The sequence below is a fragment of the Notothenia rossii genome, assembly GCF_949606895.1.
Source record: "Notothenia rossii genome assembly, chromosome: 7".
NCBI lineage: Eukaryota > Metazoa > Chordata > Actinopteri > Perciformes > Nototheniidae > Notothenia > Notothenia rossii.
Genome location: NC_136905.1, coordinates 40043796 through 40070897, shown reverse-complemented (window position 1 = coordinate 40070897; position 27102 = coordinate 40043796). Strand labels below are relative to the sequence as shown.

Genomic DNA, 27102 nt, shown 5'->3' with positions numbered 1-27102 from the left:
ACACGCCGGCCACACCCTGCGCCCGCGAGCAGTCGGCTGCGCCGTCGCCGCCGCCCGCTGCCCTGGGTCATCAGCCCCCACCTATCCACCCGGGCTGGGCGACGCCCCAGGGGATTGCTCAGCGGCCGGCTGTCGGGCCCCGCGACTCGGCTATTGGCGCTTCCCCACCGACGCCTGCTGATGGGGCGTCCTCTGACCTCGCTGTTCCTACGGGTGCCTTCCTGGGTGCACCGCTCCCGGTGCCGCAGTCGCCGCCGACGCTGCCCCAGCCGACTCGGCCGGGCCGCTTGAGGAGGCCGCCTGCACGTTACGAGCCCGAGTCTGGCAGCTGGATACGGGATGTAGACCGTTAACCTATTCCGGCCCATAGCTTTCCGGTCTGGGGGGGATGAAGAGTTTATCGCCGGCCACTAGAGGGCAGTGTCACTGCTGTCGCTGCCCGGTTATGCCGTGCTCTGACCCGGAAGTGCCGAGCGGCCATTTTAGTTCAAACATTGTTCATGCACTCCGCCTCGAGTTGAGACGTTCGTCCACTCATTCATGTAAGACTGTTTCCACTATTATATTATACCATATATTATACTATATATATATTATACTATTATACTACTATACTCTGTTTCGTGGTATATATTTGTGTTGATTGAATTGCATGGATGTAATACTTTGTCAGCTTATCTTGCTGCATTATTCTGTTTTAGGGTGTCGTCATCCTTGTCAATAAATCACCGAAACTGACATTGAGGAGTGTGTTTCTTCAGCTAACTAGGCGGAGTTGGCTCATGAGCTAGTCTGCTAGCGCTAACGTCACTCTGTGCCACAGTGCCATGCCGTGAACGTGACGTCAAGAAGCACATGGCTAATTGTTTACGTTTATTAACCAATGAAATACAAGATATTTATTTGACATCACATTCAGCCAATAATTTGTAAGACCACAAGTCTTACAGGGATATATACTTACACATAACTTATTTTTTGTATTTCTTTGTATAATTGTCTATTTTTTTTTTATACCCTAAAAGTATAAAATGGGGATCACCTCAAAAGGAGGACAAATGAGCGTCCGGCTCAAGGCTGTGCCGGCAGACGGACACAGACATTGAAAACCGGACTGTCCGACCTAAAACCGGACGGATGGCCACCCTACTGGTGGCCCTTGGCTGCGTCTTACAGGGGTTTGTATTAATGTTAACCAACCAGATTCTGTCAATGACTTTACGCAGAAGGGAGTTCCCGGTAGCTTAACTTTGTATTTGTCCATCTACCTGTTAGTTGTGCTGGCTATTTATTAAGCAGCCTACCGACATAGCCAACTTGCTAATTTTAACAAGCTAATACCGGTAGCACTAGCAGCTAGGATAAGCTGATATAAATGGTGTCAACAACACTAGTTTTTCAACCAATGACTGTTCGTGGATGTAGTGATAAAAACACTTTTGATTGTGCATCAAGTGTAATGTTCTTATTTGTTACAAATAAGACACCGTCTTGAATCTTTAGACCAGCTTCACTAGCCACTTTATTAGCCAACAACCAGTACCAACTCACATCTTGTTCTACTCACTTCTATGTCAATAGATGTTATACTGCCACCTAGTGGTAAGTAACATATATGCATTGTAACTATGCATAAACATCTATCATTACATCAAGTGTTTCAATGGATTTACAATGTCACCATAACATACTTTACAAATCCACAGTTCTTTGCAATCGTAAACGTTGTGAATGTTTGCAATTTATACTTTGTTTAATCCTCTTTCTAGAGCAGACAGTTGAAACAATGGATGCTGAGCTGAGGGGTCTCTTAATTAAGCGGAACATTTCTGAGGAATTTATCCAAAAGCTGGTAAATGAAAAGGTAAGCCTTTAAATGCCATATGTAAATATGTACCCGTCCCCTTTATGTGTGTTGTTATTCTCAATTCTTTCATTGAAGTGTACTGCTTGATTTTTTTATTTGATTTATTTCGAACAGGTAAAACAACAATACAAAAAATAATAATAAAAATGAAAAAAGAAACAAGAGAATTATGCACTTTACAAACTTAAAGGTGGGGTAGGTAATTTTGGAGAAACCAGCTCGAGTGCGCTATAATTAGAAAATACACAGCTGGAACAAATCTGCCACTTCCTTACAGAGCCCCTCCTCCAACACACACGAACGCGCACATGACCAATGAGGGCACGGGATAAGTTTGTGCACTGATGGAAGGCTGACAGGCAGGTAGGCATACTTGCCAACCCTCCCGATTTTCGCGGGAGACTCCCGATTTCATAGCCCTCTCCCGGTTTCCTCCCGGGGTCATATTTCTCCCGATTTCTGACTAAATCCGATTTACTCAGGACTGTTTCCACTCGGACTTTAATACAGCTACTAGGCATGGGCGGTATCATTTTTTTCATACCCATAGTTCATAGTCCCAATTTAAGGCGTCATTTCTCCCAAAAAAAAAGTTTTTACTCACTATATCAACAGCCCCACCAAAAATATTTTCCACCAGCCGCCACTGACGGTATGACTTGGGTCGACTTGAGTGAGGTGGCGTTCGGCGGCAAATAGATGTTTCGAACGGTATATTATATGTTGGGTGTAAAATGCAGCCCGAGCCGGTAGACGCTCGCAAAGTGCCGCGACGTGACACATTGTGCAAATGGCACATTTTGAGATCGGATACAGGACGCGTTTGTAGATGTCCGACGTTGTTTCCATAGTGAGCTAATTTAACAATATATCATCATACATAAACATTTTACGGGAGTAAATACTTGACTTATTGAATAAAGTTGGCTATATTCACTAACTAGTTTGGCAATATTATTCCGTGCATGTGTTAAAAACCTTATTTCCATTTGATTCATTGGATTACTCGCGTGAATGTTTAGCAAGTAAATGCTTTCGTTTTTAAAACCGTCCGACCTCGACTACAAAACCATCAACCAGTTGCATAGGATTAAAAAATGTCAACACTCACTCACCCCGTCTTAAACATTCCCAAAGAAGTGCCTCTGTCTCTCGTTGTGCTGGATGAAGTCACTGGCGACGAGTAAACCCAAAATAGTCCCAAACAGGCGCAGAGGCATTTTTCTTTTTTACTAGTTGTCCGAGTTCGGGGCCGGCAAATGCTGCCGCCATCTTGCTCAGCTCAGCTCTGTGCTGAGCTCTGAGAGCGGGAAAGACGGACTGCCCTCCCCTGCCCTCTGCTGGCGCGTGCTGTGCATTACAACCAATGTCGTCCCTGTCAAAACTCCGTGTCAGTGTAATAGAATGAAACGCATCTGTGATTTGGCGCACAGTCTGTGACGTCACGGTATTGAAAATCATACCGACGGGATTTCGAAATACCCTGGTATACCGTAATACCGTCATACCGCCCAAGCCTAACAGCTACACCATTGTTTGGTTTCCATGGTAGCGCGTCTCTTTAGTAGCTACTATTTAGTAGCGCGTGCTAAATTCTGAGAGGGTGAGGCAGATAGTCACAGAAAACAGAACAAGAATCAACAACTCTACCCTCTGCTCACTCCTTTCCTATAATACAGGTCCAGCCCACACATATGCTCCATCAAGACAGTGCACTTACAACTACAATAAGCATGTTAATGTTAATCTAATACAGCTCCGGCAAACCACTAGCACACAAAAATAATTACATTGAATGAATGAATTGCGTATGACCTTTCCATGAGGTGAAGAACAAGTCAAAGAACTGACAATAAATATTTTTGTTGAATCCAGAAAGCACACATTTTAGCCACAGTTAGGGTTAGTGTTGCTTACAAAAATCAAAATGGATTTTCTTTTTTAATGAAATTATTTTAGCAGATTGTTGGAAATGTAGCAATACAAATACAATTGGTAAGGTGTTGAACATTTTAGGAGAGTATTCCCAATTGAAAGTAAATTTGAACTAATGTGGCTCAATGGTTTTAAGAGTCAAGTCATTCACAATTCTATTATTTATTTCGGCACATTAATATGTAATTATAATCATGCTCCCAACGATTGTTTTTGTCTTTTTTTCTCCGGATTGATGCATCAGTAATACCTGTGATGACGGATGCTGACCTGGCAAAGTACATCCCTAAAACTGGAGATAGAATAGCTACTATTGCCTTCTGCCGGCATAACAATTCATTGCTTGACACAAAGAGCAGGAAAGACACAATGCTCACAAGGCTGCGACAGAGATTGGTCTCTGGTGAGGCACCAGTACCCGCAAAAAGAAAGCAATGGGCAGGAAATACAAGTGCTAAAAAGCAAGAGAGACGGGTTGAACTTGGATGGATGGATTTCGATGGAAAGCAGAAACGGTACAGACAAGTGAAGGCAATCAATGGTGGAGGAACAAGACACCTGACACCAAGGACAAAACAGTAGTGGAAATCAAAGAAATGGCTGAAAACTTGTTTTTCCCAGATGGTTTTTCAAAAGGAAAGAGAAAGCTCTCATATTATTCAACTGAAATTGAATCTTCTCAGGTACAGGTCAGCAGTTCTAGCACTGTGGATGACTTGTATGATGAAAGCAGAGGAAAAATCCTTAGATTGTACCTTCCTACCAAAATAAGAAAAGCGGAGCTGTCCTCAGATGAAGAGGAGGCAGAGATGCAGTTAACCTCAACCCCAGTTGTAGATCTTACTGGAAGTGAGCCACATTATTCAACTGATGTACAGGGGATCGATGACATGGTTCATCAAGATAATCGATCTTGAGATTATTATTGGGGCTATGGCAAATGATGGTGTGCAGTTAGATGACACACTACCGTGGAATGACCAGCCACCACATGGATTGGGCGAACCGCAACCTGCTCCGTGGAATGACCAACCACCACATGGATTGGGCGAACTGCAACCTGCTCCGTGGAATGACCAGCCACCAAATGTATTGGGCGAACTGCAACCTGCTCCGTGGAATGACCAGCCACCACATGGATTGGGCGAACCGCAACCTGCTCTTGTTACAGAGCCATGGAATGACCAGACAATGGATGAACCTGCTCCTGTTACACTGATTATCAGGAGGGGGCATTGTCTCACTGACCTTATCAAAGCCTTCACAAACCCAGACATTTTAAACACTGAGGTGTTTATAAAGATGCGTCTACCCAATGGTAAACTTGAAGAAGGAGAGGGAAGTGGTGTGACCCGGGACTGCTTCACTGAATTTTGGACAGACTTTTATGAAAGATGCACCTTGGGAGGGAATGTAAAAGTTCCCTTTATTAGACATGATTATCAGTCTGAAGAGTGGCAGGCAATTGCCAGAATCTTAGTAGTAGGGTGGAGGATTGCTCGCTATTTCCCAGTGAAACTGGCAGCACCATTCCTTGAAGAGGCACTGTACGCCACATCCACCGGTAGCTTAAAGGACACCTTTTTGCAGTACGTGTCTGAACAGGAGAGAGAGGTCCTTGTTAAGGCTTTGGAAGACTTCAACTCTGTTGACACTGATGCACTGTTTGATGCCCTTGAAGCACATGAGTTCCAGCAGGTTCCTACCAAGGACAATCTGATCCCACTGCTTTCACAGATGGGACACAAGGCTCTCATACAGGTACCAATGTATGTAATCAAGTGTTGGCGTCCCATTGTGGTGCACTTAGCAAGTGTGTTGCCACAAGATGCCCTGCATCATGTTATACAGCAGAAAACACCAACTGGAAAAGCAGTGAAGGAGCTCCTTCAGTTCCCAGATGAGATGACTCCACCCCAGACTGCAGTTGCCCGCTACCTGAAGAGATATGTAGGTGAAGTTGATCTGAGCACCCTTCAGCTTTTCCTCCGCTTCTGCACTGGTTCCAATTTAATGGAGCACACTATTAAGATACAATTCATCGAAACCTCGAACTTCGAGCGAAGACCACAATCTCACACATGTGGCTGCCTTTTAAAACTACCTGTAGGGTACCACAATTATCCAGACCTCCACAGTGATTTTAATAGTGTACTTACAAGCTCTGTATGGGTGATGAATATCATCTAGACAACAAGAAGATAGCGTGTATAGGTTGCACCCACAATTTCTACTGCAGTTATGGTTTTGAAATGAACATTTAAAGACAGGAGATCATTTTCAAGGTGCAAAAGGCTTTCTGTCAGCATTTAACATTTTCTTAGCTCAGCGCTAAGTTTATACAGCATATGCACTTTGAAACTTTAATTGATAGAGAAAAGTGAAGGACTGTGGGTCTGACTGTTTACATAAATGTGGGACGTTTTCACTATAGACTCAAGTGATTTGGTATTGAAATGCTGTTTAAAGTACTGAAGGCAGTACTTAAGCATACTATTTTCTTAGGAATTGGTATTACAAATGTCTTATATTGATACTTGAAACTGCATGGATAATGTGGTTGTGGTGGTTTGTGTGATGGTCCTTTAGCAGAAATGAACTGCAACTCTTGATTATCTGGCGCAGTTGCCTACTGAAAGAATGTAATAGTTTCCCGTTTGTGCTGATTGAATACCTCACAAACTCACACAGCATTCCACATTTGATAATACGTCTTTACTCATAGTCACAGTAGAAGTAATGATATCAAAGAAGATACATTTTCTGATACAAAGGAGTCAATGATTGTGTTCAATAGGCACACAACAGCTACTAGATAGCTGTATGCAAAAACATAAGCTGAGCTAAGTAAATATGCATTTATGTTTGATTGCTAGGGATTAGCATATTATGTTTTGCCTTCATTTGAAAATCCTTGCACTGCATTGACATGATTTTTGTTCAAATCTGCATGTTGATTTGGAATAGAGTGATTCCAAAGGGCAGAATAACTATTGAAGGATGTTTTATTTTTATAGAATATTTTACTCCAATGTCTTAATTGTTGTTCCTGTTCCTGTTGTACACAGGTCCTATTTTAAGAGTCTATTCATTTGACTAATCTGGTCTTTCTGTTTAGCATGAATGTATTTTGACCAGGGTAAACATTTAATAAGAGTTTATGGGGGAAAGTTTAAAACTTCAACGTTTACTCAAGTTCTTATGTCAGTGCCTGTTTATTGGTAACATTCAAGTTCGCCTAAGTAGGGCTTAATGTTAAAACAAGATGCATAAAAAAGCACTCCCTTTTGTATTTGTGTTGGTTTTGTTAATTTTATTTTTCAATCATGTAACATTGTTACTAGGGGTGCACCGAATGGGAAATTCTTGGCCGAAACCGATACCGAAAATAGGAAACAGTTGGCCGAAAACCGAATGCCGAAAGGCCGAAAATGATTAATAGAAATATTATATACATTTTTTACCAATGTTGTTCAGCTAGCTGATTATGGCAAAACTTAACTTAAATAATAATCACTATTATGGGTCCATAAAACATTTATTCAGCACTTTTGAATGCATACAGTACATTAATTCCAAGTCAAGTGCATTTTCTTTTCTCTGTAGGATAACTACAACAAAGTGCATTCAGAACAAAGCCAAGGTGCTTTAAAACTGCATAAACATCTAGGCCAGTAGGCCTACTACAAAATAGTGTAAATAAAGACTGTAACAGCCAGGCCTTCAACAACAACAAATTCACCTATAAGCTTGGTAACCTAACGTGTTGTTGTGATGACGTAATCAAAACGCGGCGACAAGCAAGGCGCGCGACCATGCTCGCGGCTGGCTCACAGCCAACATGTCTGCCGCTTGGAGATATTTAAAAATATCAGAGAGAGAGGCGCGGATTGCGATTTGTAAAACGTGTTCAGCTGACATTTCTCGAGGGGGTGTAACTAGACTTGCCACCCGTTCCTTGAAATACGTATTTGTTACGTAATTGGGAATTAAATGTTGCGTTCCGTATTGAACCAATACGGAACGCAGTTTGTCCCGTATTTTCACAATCTGTCCCATGCACGTCTGTCACACACACACGTGAACACTGAACTAACAATAATGAACAAAATAAAGGACAGGAAATATTAAAAACAGCAAAATATGTTGGCGGGAGGTGCGCAAGACCTTCCGCGGACTCTCCTCTCTGCTCTGCCTCTGTGCCAAATCCTGTCTGTCTGCCTGTCAGCCCGGCCCGGCCCCTTTGCGCTGCCTGTCGTCGTTACGCTCGTTACGTTACGTCATTACGCCGCTCTGTCGCGGCGTGATTTTTAAAAACAAATGCAAGATGTCTTCAGATATGCCACCTCGTCCTCAAAAGAGGAAACACCGACAACAGAAATACAGACGAGAATGGGAAGAGGCAAACCAGTGGCTTGATAGGGTCCCTGAAGATGACTACAAGGCAAATTGCAAAGCATGTCGCAGAACATTTTCAGTGTCGCACGGTGGGCTGTCTGATGTCAAACAGCACGCAGCCGGGGATCTCCACTCAAGAAATATCAGAACACAAAGGAGCCAAGCACCAGTGTCACAGTTCTTCATAGCTGAAACATCTCCTGAGATTGATTCGGTATGATATGGGACCAGGGGTGGGTAGAGACTCTACCCACCCCTGGTCCCATATCATACCGATATGATTTTAAAGTCTATTAAATAAACGTGTATTTAATATGATCAATATAGAATGAAATGTAACCATAAAGAACATCTCTGATTCAGAATCAGAACTCTTATGTTGTTATGCTAATGCTGCTCATTTGAAATTATTCCTAATAGATTAACAGCAAATAAATACTGTGAATAAATAGGCCTACTGTGAATAAATACGATTGATTGATTGATAAATAAAATAAATAGTGACAACAATATGAAAGTAATAATCTGACATCATCCCATTCCTCCCTCTAGATTACTGCAGCTGAGGTGACACAGGTATACCACACAGTAAAACATAACCTCAGCTACAACAGTGCTGACTGTGGACACAAGCTCAATCGAAAGACTCTATCTGATTCCAAAATGGTGAAGAAGATGACTTTGGGGAGAACAAAGCAAGAGGCACTGGTGAAAGACGTCCTGGCCCCGAAGGCAGTGGGTGATGTTCTCAAGATCTTAACATCACCACCCCTCCCATTCTCCATACAGACCGATGCTTCCAATAAAGGGAACAGGAAGATGTTTCCCCTTGCTGTCCAGTACTTCACTCCAGAGTCTGGTGTCACCAACAAAATGCTGGACTTCATAGAGAATCCAGATGAGTCAGCTGCTGGGATTGTAGCTCTCCTGGAACAATCCCTTGAGAAATTTGGCTTGTCAATGGATCAAGTGACTGCATTCAGTGCTGACAACACAAATGTCAATTATGGTATTCACAACTCTGTTTTCACCAACCTGAAGAGAAAACAAAACGATCTGCTGCGAGGAAACTGCCATGCCCACATAGTGCACAACACAGTGAAGCACGCCCTTGCCAAGCTTACTGTAGATGTGGAGAATGTTGTGCTGAAGGTCTATGGCCACTTCTCCATTTCAGCAAAAAGAAGAGAGTCACTCAAAGAATTTTGTGAGTTTTGTGACGTTGAATTCCAAGAGATCCTACGACATGTGACAACCAGGTGGCTCTCCCTCAATCCAGCCATCCATCGGCTGATGCAGACCTGGACTGCACTGAAGTCGTACTTCATCAGTCTAGGAGACGAGTGTCCCAAGCAAGTGCAAGCTTTGTTAAAGCTCAACAGAGACTCAACTGTGGAAGATGAAGACATTGTGGAGAGTTACCTTCTTTTCTGCAACAATATACTCTCCCTCTTTGAGGAAGTAGTAAAGAGCCTGGAGAGCAATAGAACCACCTGTGTTGAGTTGTATTCCATCATGGATGAATTCAGGCAAAAGCTCATACAGAGACGAGACGACCAGTTCTATGGGTACCTAACAAGGCAAAAGCTGCAGCGCCTCCTCCCTCATGACGCACACATGGCAAGGGCCGAATTCACTGCATTCCTCAATACAGCCATTTCATATGTTGAGAAATGGTTCGACTTCTCCGAAGAGAACTGGTTCTTCTCACTGCAGCCTCTCTTACTCCAACATGGCAACCTGACCTTTAATCAAATTGAGAAGGTGGCTACCAAACTCAACCTCATCAATAAATTGAAGATGAATGAGCTTTACGATGAGTGCACCACAGCCAATACAATCCTGAGGAGGCTCAGAGAAGAATATTCTGATGCATGGAAGTCCAAGGGTGTGGCTGCGAGGTGGATGGCTGTGTTTAAAGAAGTGGATGTGCCCAACATGCTCTCCATCATGAGACACATCCTGAGCATCCCAGCATCCACTGGATACGTGGAAAGGATCTTCTCCAGAATGACCAACAAGTGGAGTGACTGCAGGAGCAGGTGCTCAGTGGAGCTCATCAGGAGTGAGCTCCTCATTACTCTGAACTTTGAGCAGACCTGTCCAGAGTTCCACACCACAGCTCTGAAAGACAAGGAGCTGCTCAGTGCTGCAAGAAGTAACAAGAAGTACTCCTGGAAGAAGAAGTGAGGAAGAGAGGGGACTGTTTAAACCTGTTCTAACAAAAAAAAGGACATAAAGGAGTTGAGGGAAGCTATGCACTTTATTTTTTATCTGTTTATTAGTTTTATGTTATGCACTTTCTTTAGGCGTATCTTGACTCCACTGGTGGCTCCCAGTTATGAAGCAGAGGGTATGCGGCCAGGTTCAGACTTGGCTCAGGGAGTGATGTTATCAATCTTTTCATTTGTCATTTTGTTCAATCAGTTAATCATAACAGGTTCACAAAAGTGTTTCATTTTAAGATGATTCGTAAAAGAGTCCTCAGGCAGGCTTTGTTACAGCTCTTACAGCACTTTATATGCATATAATACAGACTAGCATATGCTCAAGTTCAGCCTAGGTCAGTCTAATCACCCGTAACAAGTTTACAAGTGTGTTTCATTTCATTGTTTTCTGCCTTAAGTTTAATTGTTCCCAAATGTTACACTTAAAGCACATTCTATTGTAGCTTATTTAATTTAGGTGCTGTTCTGTTTCAGTTAACGTGCCCTATGCAGGCAGGCTTTGTTTAATTTACTATGGCTATGCTCAGGTTCAAATGTTACACTTAAAGCACATTCTATTGTAGCTTATTTAATTTAGGTGCTGTTCTCAGGTTCAGGCTAGTTCAGCCTATGCACAGTATGTATTTAAACATACAAGTTTACAAGTTCATTGCTAATAAAGCACTTTAAACTAAGTATGACTACAGTAAATGCTTTCTTGACTACCCCTTCCTTACTGACCACCAAGTGACCCCAGGGCCCAGAGGCTATTATGGTATGTGAAATCATGTCAATTATTTAAATCAAAGCATTTTGGTTCATATAAAAAATAGATATATTTCTATGCATTTCAGGAGTTTCGGACACCCGCGCGGCGTGAGGGGTGTTCCTTATTTCTATTTCTGAAAGGTGGCAACCCTAGGTGTAACTGCAAAGACTTTCACCATTTCGGGATTACTCCACCACTTGAAATCAAAACACCCAGACAAATATGCGGAGTATGATCAACGTAACCCTGTTCTCTGACATTCGGTGATATTTTTTCGGTGCTAAAACCCTTTCGGCCGAAAGCCGAAAGTGCCTTTTTAACCATTTTCGGCCGATAATTTTTGTTGGCCGAATATTCGGTGCATCCCTAATTGTTACATTGTTATCAAATACTCCTTCACTGCAAGGTCAGTAATGATTAATTTCTATGTTTGTTTGTTCCACACAATAAAAGACGATTATTATGTGAAGCACATGGAATAAAGATGTATCATTAAAGTAAGATACATTTTCTGTTCACTGTATATGACTTTACATGAAATATCAAAGGTGAATTAATGTTTACAATACATGTCACACATTGCTAGATACATTTACCATATATACATACATATAAATGTGTATATCCTAAACCATCCAAAAGTATATAAAGGAGTCAAAATTAGCACAGTCTTAAACAGCAATAAAATGCAACATTAATTCAGCAGTAATATTAATCCAGAAACATCATATATAATAATAAAACACTGACAGGGAACATTTTATTGCACGGTGACTACTTTTACTTTTCATACTGTTATTTACATTTAGCTGATAATACTTAAATACTTTTAATTATGTAAGGTTTTAAATGTAGGATTTAGTGGAGTATTTCCACAGTTTGGTAGGGTTTTTACTTCAGTAATGGATCTGATACTTCTTCCACCAATAGCAGAAAGAAAACTGCAACATTAATGCAGTTGCTTCCTCAAATACTTCTGAGCGAATGATATCCCTCAATGATAGATATAAGTTAAGTGCTTGTGACCTACTCATTGGGGACCCCATGCCTGATTCTTCCATTATGATTGTGCACAAATCAAACATGTCCTCGTCACATGGAACTGAAGTTAGGAACTTGCAGCTCTCTTTGCAAGTGGGTAAGTCTTCACTGAATGGAACAAGAAGGTCATCTGCACCCCACAAATCAGGTGCCGTATACATGATATTAGGTATTCCTGCGGGGACATTGGCGTTTGTAGAGGGCCTGATGCGATGTGTGTTCCAAACGTGTCTTATCTCATTCAAGCCCTCCTGCAAAAAGAAATGGAAAGGGGGATACATTGTATGTACCATATGGAATAATAGCAAAAAACAAAGTTATCTGATACTCTCGTTGCCAACTGCACACACATCATTCAAGCATAGCTCCGACATAGGGCTTTTATTTCAGAACAATGGGCAGGGCTTTTTGTTGCGCGTTGGCAAGAGATTATTAGATTTGAACCTCACAGCATGCTGTACGCTATCTGATATATAAAAGATGTAGATATCAAACAAAAATTGATCGCTATAATAGAGCTGTATTAACAGATAATTGGCGTTATGGGTTACATCAAGGTACATTCTTCAAAATCACAGGTCTAATTGTGCTGACAATTAAGCACAACTAAACTATACTAATGCTGTCAAAATGATGGCGCTAACGGCGGTAATTAATGTTTTGAATTAATTGCGTTAAAATATTTAACGCATTTCAATCAATCAATCAATGTTTATTTATATAGCCCAATATCACAAATGTTACATTTGTCTCAGTGGACCTCACAGTTTGTACAGAATATCAGTATGACAATACGACACCCTCTGTCCTTAGACCCTCACATCGTACAAGGAAAAACTTCCAGAGAAAACCCCACAGTTTAAAGGGAAAAATGGGAGAAACCTCAGGGAGAGCAACAGAGGAGGGATCCCTCTCCCAGGACGGACAGACGTGCAATAGATGCCGTGTGTAAATTGAAAAGATAATACATTTGCAACATAGGTAGTCCAAATGTTTTGAAATGCATGTGTGTATAATAAGAAGATGAATCCACGAGGATATCCATCCAGGACTTATGATCCAGGACCGCAGCCACGACTCAAGATCCAGGACTCGCAATCCATGACACAGGACCGCAGGATCATCCATGACTCCGGATCCCGGCGTATATAGACACCAAAAAGAAAGAAATTTGGGGAAGCTGGGTTAATCGGAACATGAGAGTACACAGGTATAGACAGAGAGAAGGAAGAAGTAAGATGTCCCCCGACAAACTAAGCCTATATCAGCAAAACTAGGGGCTGAATCTAATCAGCCCTAACTATAAGCTTTATCAAAAAGGAAGGTCTTAAGCGCACTCTTAAAAACGGATAGGGTGTCTGCCGTCCGAACACAAACTGGAAGCTGATTCCACAAAAGTGGAGCTTGATAAGAAAAGGCTCTGGCTCCCATTGTACTTTTAGAGACTCTAGGAACAACCAACAACCCTGCATTCTTGGAACGCAATGCCCTAGTAGGACAATAGGGTATAATGAGTTCTTTAAGGTAAGATGGCGCCTGCCCATTAAGGGCTTTGTAGGCGAGAAGAAGAATTTTAAATTCTATCCTGTGTTCTATAGGGAGCCAGTGTAAGGCAGCCAGAACAGGAGTAATGTGGTCCCTTTTCCTAACTCTGGTTAGTACACGAGCTGCAGCATTTTGAATCAGCTGAAGCGACTTGACTGACTTCTTGGTACACCCTGATAATAAGGAGTTACAATAATCCAGCCTTGAAGTAACAAATGCATGGACTAGTTTCTCTGCATCGTTTTGAGGCAAGATATGCCTGATTTTTGCAATGTTACGTAGATGGAAGTAGGCGGTCCTTGAAATTGATTTTATGTGGGCGTTAAAGGATAAATCCTGATCAAATATAACACCAAGATTCCTTACAGTCTCACTGGAGGCCAAATTAATGCCATCCATAGTTAATATATCTTTAGATAATTTGTTTCGTAGATTCTTCGGGCCAAGTACAATAACTTCAGTTTTGGTCGTGTTTAACATCAAAGAATTTAAGGTCATCCACGTTTTTAAGTCCTTGAGGCAGTCTTGAATTTTATTTAGATGATTAATTTCATCAGGCTTGATTGATAAATATAGTTGAGTATCATCCGCATAACAATGAAAGTTTACAGAATGATTCCTTATAATATTGCCTAACGGAAGCATATATAGGGTGAACAAAATAGGTCCAAGCACTGAGCCCTGTGGCACTCCATGGCTAACTTTGGTTTGCATGGAAGATTCATCGTTGACACGTACAAACTGAGAGCGTTCAGATAGATAAGACCTAAACCAGCCTAAAGCAGTTCCCTGTATGCCAACTAAGTGCTCTAGTCTTTGCAATAGGATATCATGGTCGATAGTATCAAATGCAGCACTAAGATCGAGTAAGACAAGAATAGAGACAAGTCCCTTGTCAGAGGCTATTAGAATGTCATTTGTGACTTTAACCAGAGCTGTCTCTGTGCTATGTTGTGTTCTAAAGCCAGACTGAAAATCTTCAAATAAATCATAGTTTCTTAAGTAATCACACAGCTGTTTTGGTACTGCTTTCTCAAGAATTTTTGAGAGGAACGGAAGATTAGAAATAGGTCTATAGTTGGCTAAAACCTCTGGATCGAGGTTGTGCTTTTTAAGAAGCGGTTTTATCACTGCTACTTTGAATGATTTTGGAACATAGCCTGATAATAAAGACATATTCATAATATTTAATAAAGAAGTGCTAATTAATGGAAAAACTTCTTTTAACAGCTTAGTTGGAATCGGGTCTAAGATACACGTTGATGGTTTAGAAGAGAGAATCATTGAATTTAATTGTTCAAGGTTTATGGCTGAAAAGCATTCTAGTTTACTATCTAGTGTAATATTATTAGAACTTACGTTTCCGGGAGCTGTTGATAACACTATACTGGTCAAAGGCAAGAGGTCATTGATTTTGTTTCTAAGAGTAACAATTTTATCGTTAAAAAAGCACATAAAATCATTACTACTGAGTGCTATGGGAATAGAAGGCTCAGTCGAGCTGTGGCTCTCTGTCAGCCTGGCTACAGTGCTGAAAAGAAATCTTGCATTATTCTTATTCTCATCTATTAATGAAGAGTAGTATGCTGCTCTCGCTTTACGCAGTGCTTTCTTATATTCATTGAGAGTAATATGCCAAATTAAACGAGATTCTTCAAGTTTAGTTGAACGCCATATCCTTTCAAGTTGTCTCGACTTTTGCTTTATTTTGCGGGTTTCGGCATTATGCCATGGAGCTAATCTATGTTGTTTTATTTTCTTCTTTTTCAAAGGAGCAACAGAGTCTAATTTTATTCGCAGCGCATCTGTAGCACTATCAACAACATGATCAATTTGGGGTGGTGTACATTTTGTATAAGTTTCCTCCCCTACATGCAGACATGCTATCGAGTTAAGTATTGGTGGAATCTCTTCCTTAAATTTGGCTATAGCACTAACAGATAGGTTTCTGCTGCAGGAGCTTTTGGCTAATGCTTTGTAGTCTAGTAACAGTACTTCAAAAGTTACTAAGAAATGGTCGGATATTTAACGCATGTGCAGAATGGCCCGCCCCATACATCCCACCAGTGGCAGCGCCAGGGTATGGCTGGGGTAGGCTACACCCATACCAAGAAATGGCTTAGCCCCACCATGAAAAATGATATTAAAGTAAGCAAAATAAAGTCCGCCAACACGAATTGCACAGACAGCAGTTAGTAAGATTGATTTCAGTAGCCACTTGTCTGGAAATACCGAAGACCAGAAACGGTTTTGAAAACTTTTGTCACGTAATGATCGTCTTCTCAATAGAACATCTTTGATAATGTCTTCTGGCCAATCAGAATCAAGATAACGGCGTGGTGTTGTTGCAGGAAGTCCCGACGGAGAATACTTTTGCTGTAGTACAGGGGTGCAAATAACCGGTACGCAGGTTATGTGTGTAATCTGAAATGCGTACCGTCACTTATGTCACAAAGCGCATTTGCGTACCGACGTACTTGTGAAGCTTTTCCAGAAGGCGGTTAGATCACCGGACGACAGAGTCGGTCTCCGTGTGCACAGACAGGGCTGCTGTTAACGTCGGTCTGTACAACGGAATTGTGCCAAAACTACGCCAACCGGCTGCGGAGGGAGACTCCCCCCCCCTTCACTGCAGAACTGCGCTAAAACAGCTGATCACAACGTTCACACTCTGTGGTCAAGAAGTAGTCCACTAGCCCCCCCCCCCCGTCGACTTTCCTGAAGTACCCCCCGTTGATAGAAATCAGCACGTAAAGAATTAAGACCCCCACGGTTTGATGATCAATAGGTGTGTGGGCTGTCTTTAATTTTGACACACAGACATTTTTTATAATAAACATACATACTGTATGTGAAATGGATATATCCGCCTTCTTTCATTTATCTTTCCATCCCCACAACAATATAGATAAAGAAATGGCATATTTTGGACATACCGTAATTTTCGGACTATAAGCCGCGCCTTTTTTCCCATTTCTCGACGCTGCGGCTTATATAACGGTGCGGCTAATCTATGGATGTTTACAGCTAATGGCCACTAGGGAACCTCCTAAATCTATGGATTTTATAGGTTACAGTCCACCACCTTTAACTCTATGGGCTCTATGGCCAGTCCGCACCCCCCACCTTTAAGCGGCGGGCTCCAGCAGGAAAAACTGGAGGCCGGAAAAGAGTGAGACAGGTAGCGCGCAAAAGTAAAAGTGGAACCGAGAGTGGTACGAGAGACAGAACGAGAGCAAGACGGACAGACATTACGAGAGTGAGACAGTTTGTCCCCGTACCACTGGTTGAAAACCACTGCTGTAGATCACTGCCGGTACGTGCGCTGGGAGCGCACCGTTTAAGTTTGAAAGTTGAAAAGTTTGTGTGTCTGAAACGCTATGTGATACAGTACAGTTTACACAGCACAGTACATGTTCTGTAGCTACTATTGCACTAAATGCTAACACTTGAATATGTTATGCAAATATGCAACTTGTTTGTTGAAATGTTAATAAATGGGAGCTTCCTCAAACAGCCATCTCTTTCCCGACAATCCCCTCTGTGCAAGAACCCTTACATATGGTAATTAAACATTAAAACACCTGCAGCTTATAGTCCAGTGCGGCTTATATATGTACACATCATTCAATTTAGCTGCTGCGGCTTATATTCAGGTGTGCCTTATAGTCCGAAAATTACGGTAGTTCGAATGGTGATTAATCCTGATTAATACATTTTTAAGCTGTGATTAATCAGATTAAAATGTGTAATCGTTTGACAGCCCTAAACTATACATAACATAACTTTGTGTCAATTCCTTCATCGTAATAAATCCTACATGCATGCGTCTTAATTAAAGTATACCCAAAGTGCGTAAAGACTCACACAACTCATTCAACAACACCGTTAGCTAAATAAAAAAGGCCTATATGCCAGCTGTAAATATACGTTATCAAAATGTTTTGCCAATGTCTATATAGCCTATTTATATATAAGTTAATCATGTTTATGCATTAACATTGGACATTGGCAGGCTATGATTGTCTGGCAAGTTGTCAGAAAACATGTTGTCAGAAAACTGTTGTGTGATTCGTTACGAAAGTTGGGCAGAGTGTGTTTCTATAGCCTGTGTGTTCAACGTAGGTTCATCTTGATGATGAATTTATATCAGGTTGATTTTAAAGGTTGTTCTACAGTGGGTGTATTTGGCAGATCATTGCTGCCTATCAGTGCGTAAAAGTATGTGGATGGCTGTGTAACCGCGGCCGCGCACACGGCCTAAAGTTTAGCTGTTCTACTGATCAAATTGGCCCTTTAACTCAAATCGATCGAACAGCAAAAACTCCACAGATTCAATTTAAAGAAATACGATACAGTTGGCAGTCAACAAAAAGGCTTAAGACAAGGATTCTCTCCCAACAGTATGACATTTATTATCAATGTCAAACACATTTACAGACAATACTTTAACAAGTAAAAAAGAACAACAATTTATTATGAATTCATCTATTATGCTATTTAAAATGCTATCCAGCGTATAAAAATCGACTAAATGAGCGCAGATAGTTACTGTTGGGAGGGGGAAGCAAGCAGGTCAAATCTAAATATTACTCACCGCCACTCACACGTGCCCTGTACAGACACAGCAACTGAAAAGAAAGTGATAAATTAAGAAAGGTGCAAAATTAACTAAACACCCACACACTTACAGTAAGGGGCAGTGAAGTGTTTTACCTGAATGATTGCCATGAAGCACAACTGGACAAGTGCTTTGTCCAGAAAATCACCGGTGAAGAGCCCTTCATCATTGAGTTCTCCCAGTTGCTGGATCCAGTATTGAACCCCTTCCTTTCTCATCACTGCCCACCAGCTCTCTATTCTCTGATTTGCGGTGCTAGCTCCTGTTATATAACTCCTTTCTCCTGCTCTGTCATCTTCATCGTTTCGCCGTAAAAACTGTTGGATGTCTCGTAGTAGAACATTATCTGTGCCCATGTCAGTGCGTAAAAGCCTTGGGTAACCTCTGACATCCTCTATTGCTTCGACAAAGTAGCTTCCAATTACTTTTGGGTCGCTGTTGGTGAAAGCTGCTTTTAGCCAGGTAATCCGACGGGAATATCCATCTATGCATCCATTAATGCATATTGCATAGGGCTTGAGTTTGTCGTAGCCATCTACGTGCCATATGAAGATAGGCCCTTGTGAAAAATACTTTCTCCGGCTGAGACGTCTTTTCAGGCGAGCTTGAGAGTTGACTGGGTCGAGCAGAGAAAGAAGGATCCTCACGTCTTCTTTCCGGATGCGGATACCTCGCTCCAAAAGCTTTGCATACATCCAGCGATATCAATGAAGTTGTCCAGGCCTCCCAATTGACCAACTATATAGTCGATAGCAACGTCCAAATCAGAATATTTCCAACGATTTAATCCACACACTTTCAATATTCTCCTTAATGTACTTTTACTAACAATTATCCCTTGCAAAGCAAGTGTTGTCAGGATGTCTTGATAACTCATCCCAAGTCCAAAGTAAAGCTTAATTAAAGCGTCTCGATCCATAGCTACAACCATTGACAAGTGCGTGGTGGCTCGAATGAATGACGTGCACTGCCAGAATTCTGTAATGTAACGCTTTTAACGAGTTAATAAAGCGTGGTCTCGTTGTATTTAAAACGTGGCCACGCTTTATTAACTTGTGCGCACTCTTTATTAACTTGTGCGCACGCTTTATTAACTCGTGCGAACGAGAAAGTAAAACGTGGCCACGTTTTATTTATTTTTCTCTCTATGAACCCTCCAGGGCTCCGTAGTTTTCTCCATAGATGATGCCCAGTAGTACCAAGATGGTGCTGGCATGACAAGGGGATCTGGAGGGGATTCAGAAGCTAACAGAATTGAAGGTTTGATAACTATTAATTTTAAGATAATTAACTCTTTCCCAGCCAGTGCATTTTTGGGTATTTCTATTAATCTCTGGAGACTCACAGAATATTTTTTGATATGAATATTTAAATAGTGATATTAAAAGGAAGGTGATAAACTCCTTTTTCAGCCCCAAAACAGTTATTAGCCTATTATATCCAAACTTCAATGTTAGAAATCAACCAGAAGAGTAATTTCACATGCTTGCATAAGAAGTCTACTCAGTCATTCTAACAAAGTTAGAAAAGCTAGAGTTCTCATTCGTAACACTCCGTTCGATGTCTCACTATGGGATGCGCCTCATCGCGGAGCAAACAGAAGCATCAATCTCATTACGCCAATCCTGATTGGCTGGTGATCTTGACGTCAGCGTCAGGGAATCTAACCCCTATAAGTAGCTTGCGCTACGCCGCATGCATCTTTCAAACACCTCTTCTCGCTTCAGAGCACATCTCTACTGGTAGCCGGGCGAGCTCACACAGTCCACAGACGGAACCAAGCTATCCAAGCTAACTTCGGTCGACGGGCGCTCGCCGGCTACTTCTATATATACTTCTGCAAGAAGACTGTTAATACTAACACACCAGTTAGTGTTGCAATCTACCTCACCGTTTCTTTCTTCGGAATTAAAGGTAAGGTTTTGATTTTTCAAGCTGGTAACACACCTGTTACTAACTTGCCTTTCCTCACTACCGACACCAAGGTAGCGGGTACGGTTTTTTCTTTTTCTCTCTCACACCAGAGGAGGGGAAGATAAAAAGGGTATTAACACACCAGTTAATATTCTTTGAGAATAAAATTCTACACCTTCGTTTTTTCTCCGGATTAACGACAGGTGGGGAAGGATTTTTTTCTCAGCAACGTACCTGTTACGAGCGGGTCCTCTCCACTCCGTCACCACGGCGACCGAGATGGACGCTTCTCTCCCTCACACCAGAGGAGTCAGGGACTCGGAGGCTCGGCTCTGCGGCTGCGGGTTGAAGATATCAGGCACAGACTCACACCAGGTCTGCTCGTCCTGCCTCGGGCTGGAACACGCCCAGGAGGCTATCGACAACCCCGGCTCGTGCGGACATTGTGCCCGCTTCATCATCAAGAGCCTCCGCCGACGGCTAGCACACCAAGCTAGCTTGTCGGGTCAGGACTCCCTCATGTCCTCTGATTTACCGGACGGAAATCAGGACACGGGGGCGTCCGCCACAGAGATGGAGCCCCGCACTGTGTCGGTCTGGGGCTCATCAGTAGTGGCAGCTGCAGAACCGGAGCCCCGCGCCGTGTCAGGCTGGGACTCGGAGGCAGCGAGGGACGTGCGAGCGGAGCCCCGCGCTGTGTCAAGCTGGGGCTCCCAACTGGACCTCACCATGGTCTCGCCCGCGAATGATGTCCTGGAGTTGGACTACATGGAGGACGAAGAGGATGAAACCTCTGGATTCCTCCTGTCCGACTCTGATGAGCAAGACGATGATGTCTTCGTGTCATCAGCTCAGGCTGCAAAGCCGGGAGCGATGGCTGCTCTCCCGGGCGATAGCACACCAGCTTCGCCCTGTCTGAGTATGGACCTGCAGGCCGTGTGTCAGCGTGCCGCAGCCAGACTAGACATCCCATGGCCCGAAATGGCCAAGGAGACCTCCAGGTCCCGTTACGAGGGGAACAATTTGCCCCAAGCAACGAGGACAAAGAGGCAACTCCTGCCGGTCTTCCCGGAGATGTTGGATGAGGTGTCGGTCTCGTGGAGAGACCGGCCCTTCAGCAACAAGGCCCCAATCCAGGGTGCCTCCTCCCTAGACTGCGACGGTATGGAGAGGCTCGGCCTGCTCCGAATACCGCCGATGGAACCGCTGGTGGCAGCTCACCTCCTCCCGAGGATGGCGACTACACCGAGCAGGAAACCCACGCTGCCGGCAAAGGCGGACCGGTTCCAGTCAACCATGACTGAACGGTCCTACAGAGTTGGCCCGGAAAATCTCCGGCTCCGGCTGCAGCCCAGGCGCAGCCAACCCGGAATTTCGGCCAGCAGGCGAGGAAGAAGAAGCGGGCGGCCTGACAGCCTCCTCTTCTTCCCTCGGTGACGGAGCTGGAAGGTCCCCCAGCTCCAGATGTGTTCCCGCTGCCTCGAGAGATGCCTCAAAGCCATCCTCAAGTGCACCAAAACACATGTCACAATATTGTTCTGTTTTCTCGGATAAAGCATTTTCCACTGACGCATCCAGGCCTCAAGCTGAGGGCGCAGCTCAGAAAAATGAAAGAGAAAACAATAAAAACAATAAAACCAATAAACAGCCCGCCATTTGTTCCCCTTTTGAGAGCAGCTACGGCCTCTCTCAAAAGGCGGACGATGAACGGGTCTGTGAAGGCACCGCCGCCACGCGCATGCGCAGTGACGACTGGGGCTGTGAGGCTACCACCGTCACGTGCAGGCGCAGTGCCGGCTGGGGTTGTGAAGGCACCTCCGTCACGCGCATGCGCAGTGTCGGTGGGGACTGTCAAATCGGGGTACCACCGTGTTCAGACACTAGAGGGCCCCATAACACAACAAATAGAGACTCAGAGGGCAAAAGACGTGACATCTCCGCTGGCTCTAAGGAGCAAACAGTGGAAGATGCTCACAACGTCTGCTTGGGTGTTCAAGACAGTTACACAGGGCTACAGACGCCAATTCGCTGTCACCCCCCCTCGCTTCTCGGGCGTTCTGTATTCACAGGCCCGAGGGGAGTCAGCCCACATTCTGGAAAGAGAGATTCTCTCACTTCTAGAAAAGAAGGCTATATCTATAATACCCGCCGAGCGGAGTCAGAGCGGCTTTTATTCCAAGTATTTCCTCGTTCCCAAACGGGGAGGGAACGGAATTCGGCCAATACTAGATTTGAGGGCTCTGAACAAATATCTAAGAAGATACAAATAAAGAATGCTCACTCACACATCTCTGCTGCGTCTCGTGCGACAAAACGACTGGTTTACATCAGTCGACCTGAAAGATGCGTATTTCCACATCCCAGTATATTACCCACACAGGAAATATCTGAGGTTCACATTTCAGGGGATCTGTTACGAATACAGAGTACTTCCCTTCGGTCTGTCTCTCAGTCCAAGAGTGTTTGTACGATGTACGGAAGCCGCGATAGCCCCGTTAAGACAACAGGGTATTCGCCTGGCAACCTACCTAGACGACTGGCTGCTTCTCGCACAGTCGGAACAGGAGGCTATTACGCAGACAAATGTCCTCGTAAAGCACCTGCTCAACCTGGGTTTCATAATAAACACAGAAAAGAGCATGTTGTGCCCGGCACAGACTGTACTCTTCCTGGGTTTACACCTGAACTCGGTGCCCAGCCCGCCTGTCAGCGGAAAGAGTGAAAGCTTTCAGAGCTTGCCTCGCTCATTTCCAGCTGCGCAAACATGTTCTTTTCAGATCATGCCTGCAGTTACTGGGTCTCATGGCGTCAGCCATCCTGGTTGTACGACTGGGACGGTTACACATGAGGGAGTTTCAGCGCTGGGTAGCCGCTCTAAAACTAAACCCCGCGCGTCATGGCGCGCGGAGAGTGATGGTTACTGTGAAATGCGTAATGGCACTGCGCCACTGGCTGCACCCGACTTTTCTGGTACGGGGCGTGCCTATGGGTGCTGTCCTTTCACGGAAGGTGGTCACCACAGACGCATGTCTGACAGGCTGGGGAAGTATTTACGAAGGTCGTCCGGTGAGGGGTCTCTGGAGCAGAGACCTCCAGCGGTCGCACATAAATTACCTGGAGCTTTTAGCGGTGTTCCTCACCCTAAAACGCTTTCTGCCTTTTCTCAGAGGACACCATGTCCTCGTGAAGACGGACAATACGACCACAATATCGTATATAAACCGACAAGGGGGTTTGCGCTCTATCCAGTTACACATGCTGGCACGCAAACTGATCTTGTGGAGCTGCGGCCGTCTCCTCTCTCTGAGAGCGACGCACATACCGGGTGTGATGAACCTCGGGGCAGACCTGCTGTCCAGAGGTGTACCACTATATGCAGACTGGACTCTACATCCAAATGTTGTGAGCCAGCTGTGGGTGCGTTACGGCCGAGCCGCGGTAGATCTGTTTGCATCAAAAGAAAATGCTCACTGTCAGCTTTTCTTTTCAATGCGGGATCAAAACGCACCATTAGGCGTGGACGCGCTCGCGCACATTTGGCCTCCGGTCCTCCTGTACGCGTTCCCACCCCTGGCGCTGATACCCCCAACTCTGACCAGAGTGAGGGAACGGCGACACACAATGATCCTGATAGCTCCGCACTGGCCTGCAATGTACTGGCTGGCGGAGATATATCAGCTGCTGTGCGGTCAGCCGTGGCAGCTCCCCCTACGCAGGGACATACTGTCTCAGGCGGGGAGGACGATCTTTCACCCACATCCGGAGTGCATGGCCCTATGGGCCTGGCCCGTGAGTGGTATAATCTGAATGCAGTGGGTCTCCCGCAGAAGGTGATAAACACTATTCAGAGTGCAAGAGCTTCCTCCACTAGGTCTCTTTATGACTGTAAGTGGAGGGTGTTTGAGGACTGGTGCCTTCAAAAAGGGCACACCTCTTTTCAATGCCCTGTGGGAGTGATTTTATCATTTCTACAGGACCTAATTGATAAACACAGAGCTTTCTCCACGATCAAAGTCTACCTGGCTGCTATTGCTGCATGCCATGTGGGTTTTGAGGGTAAGACGGCCGGCCAACATCCTCTGTTCTGCCGTTTTATGAAGGGAGCTCGCAGGCTTCTTCCTGTTTCCAGGTCACTGGTGCCCTTATGGGACTTGACAGTGGTTTTAGATGGGCTCACTCGAGCCCCATTTGAACCCCTGGAAGAAGCTGACATGAAGCACCTGTCACTCAAGACAGTGCTGTTACTGGCCCTGGCATCCGCCAAGCGAGTCAGTAACATTCATGCGCTATCTGTACATCCTTCATGCACTCAGTTCGCCCGAGGGTTAACGAGAGTGTTGCTGAAGCCCAACCCTGCCTTTATACCTAAGGTGGTTGGTTCATGTACCCCCATTGACATTGAGGCATTTCCTCCGCCACTGTGTCCCTCCGGGGAACAGCAGCCGAATTTGCTATGTCCAGTCCATGCTTTACGCACTTATATGGACAGATCAAAAGAGTTTCGTCATAATGACCAACTCTTTGTGTCCTGGGCTAACCCTCAGAAGGGCAAGCCTGTTACTAAGCAACGGCTCTCTCACTGGATTGTGGAGGCAATTGCTTTGGCTTACACGAGTCAGGGTCTGCAGGCACCTTCAGGTTTGCGTGCTCATTCGACTCGTGGTCTGGCTACATCCTGGGCTTTGTTCAGGGGTGTTTCCATCCAAGACATTTGTGCAGCGGCGAGCTGGTCCTCGCTGCTCACTTTTGTCCGCTTTTACAGATTAGACGTCTCTGCTCCCAGTGTGGCCCATGCAGTGCTGGGCCCCCTGCTGAGTTAGAGCTCTAACTGTTAAATTCTGGTTTGGTTTGGTGATTTTCGAGATAAGCTCGTCTGGCAATACGGGAGCTACAATATCCCATAGTGAGACATCGAACGGAGTGTTACGAATGAGAACTATAGGTTACTTACGTAACCCCAGTTCTCAGAGTAACATGAAGTGAGATGTCTCACCAGACGGCCCTCCTTGCTATGGTGAAGCGAGAAGAGGTGCTTATTTTGAATGATGCATGCGGCGTAGCGCAAGCTACTTATAGGGGTTAGATTCCCTGACGCTGACGTCAAGATCACCAGCCAATCAGGATTGGCGTAATGAGATTGATGCTTCTGTTTGCTCCGCGATGAGGCGCATCCCATAGTGAGACATCTCACTTCATGCTACTCTGAGAACTGGGGTTACGTAAGTAACCTATAGTTTTTCGCCGGACAGGATCATAACATTTCCGTCACAATCCATTATTACCCCTCGGTTTGTGCACAACTCTGACGGGGGAGGGGGAGCACGCTTTTGAACTGTCAACGGGGGGGCCCTCCTGAACTGTTAGCGCCGGTGTTATGTATGCCCACTGCACCTCGCGGGAGCTCGCCACAGCGTAAAGCACTCACAGACATTTCAATGATTTGTACGACAAAGTTAGGTTTGGAGACAATATCATCTCCTTTTTGTCGGGCATGCATAACACAGGAGCCTCGCTGCGGGGAAGCTTTGGCGCTGTTCTGAGTTTGTTATGATCTGCTTTCAGATTTTTCCTTCATTGTTAAAAAAAAACGGTCATAGACGGAAAATATTCGGTTAACTCTGCCAGAGAGAGAGCAATAATGATCAAGATATCCCTTAATGCTGGACATCTAAAATGTTTAGAGATAAAACTAAGCAATACCCATGGCTAATATGCCAAAACAAAACACTTGGTTGTCTAACTTGCCAAAAGATAAAAGCAGTTGGGCCAAATGCTGGTGGGAGCCAGGTGCATATTGCTGACGAGTGGTCTAAAGTTAAAGTGACAGCCTATGGTGCAACCAGAGCAGCACAGCTGCAGTCTCTTCGGAAGAAGATACACAAGCATAGCATGTCAGACTATCATCAAACAGCTGAGAAAACCATGGAAACGGCAAAAGAAAAAAGAATGGAAACGTTGACTTTAGATATGCAGAGGGATTACTTCTTAACTACTGATCGAGTATTTTGCACAGTTTACAAGATTGTGAAATCCGCAAGGCCTTTCACTGATCTACCAACTGATATTGATCTGCTGATATTGATCTGCAAGTCATGAATGGACTTGGCATGGGAAGAACTTTACATTCAGACTATTTCTGTGCAACAATCAGCCGACAGCCGGATGAATGATTTCCAGTTTTTCTTTGACAAAATATACAGTCTCTACCATGCATCCGCCAAAAACCGCCGCGAGCTCACTGAATGTTGTGAGGACCTTGCGTTACAGTGTCTGAACATAGGGAGAATTCTCAGCGCTAGATGGGTGGCATCCAGTTATAGGACCATTAAAGCTGTATGGCAACAGTATCCAGCGCTCCACAAGCTCTTTTCTGATGCCTCAGTTGATCCTGAAAGAAGATCAACAGAGAGATGCATATTCAGTGGTTTAGCAAATCGCCTCTCTAATGCAACCTTTGTCCAGAATCTTGGAGTCATGTATGATGCTTTAGAAGAGCTGTCGGAATTCTCACTCTCCCTTCAAGACAGAAACATGACGCTCCCCAAGGCCGAAGCAAGTCTCAGTCGGCAGGTCCTCGTGTTAAAGTCAATGGCAGAGCAACCTGGACCAAGGGCAGAGGAGACTCAGACAGCAGGGGATTTGAAGCTATTCAAAGGAGTGCCACTGACAAACAGTGTTGGGCAAGTTACTTTTTAAAAGTAACTAGTTATAGTTATAGTTACTGCTCTCAAAAAGTAACTAGTTACTTTATTAGTTACTAAATTTTAAAAGTAACTAGTAACAAGTTACTTTACTTTACTTTAAA

General features: G+C 44.1%; 1 protein-coding gene and 1 long non-coding RNA gene across 2 annotated transcripts in view; one reads left to right on the top strand and one right to left on the bottom strand.

Moving 5' to 3' along the window:
* Positions 1–27102, bottom strand: part of LOC307047028 — a 415414-nt gene that overhangs the window by 131022 nt on the left and 257290 nt on the right. The gene's annotated exons all lie outside the window — the stretch shown is intronic.
* LOC307013438 (uncharacterized protein) lies at positions 8150–10390 on the top strand (the record flags this gene model as incomplete). Its single annotated transcript, XM_079640837.1, has 2 exons — positions 8150–8414; positions 8753–10390. The coding sequence occupies exon 2, from the start codon at positions 8864–8866 to the stop codon at positions 10388–10390; it is 1527 nt and encodes a 508-aa protein (XP_079496963.1). The 5' UTR covers positions 8150–8414; positions 8753–8863.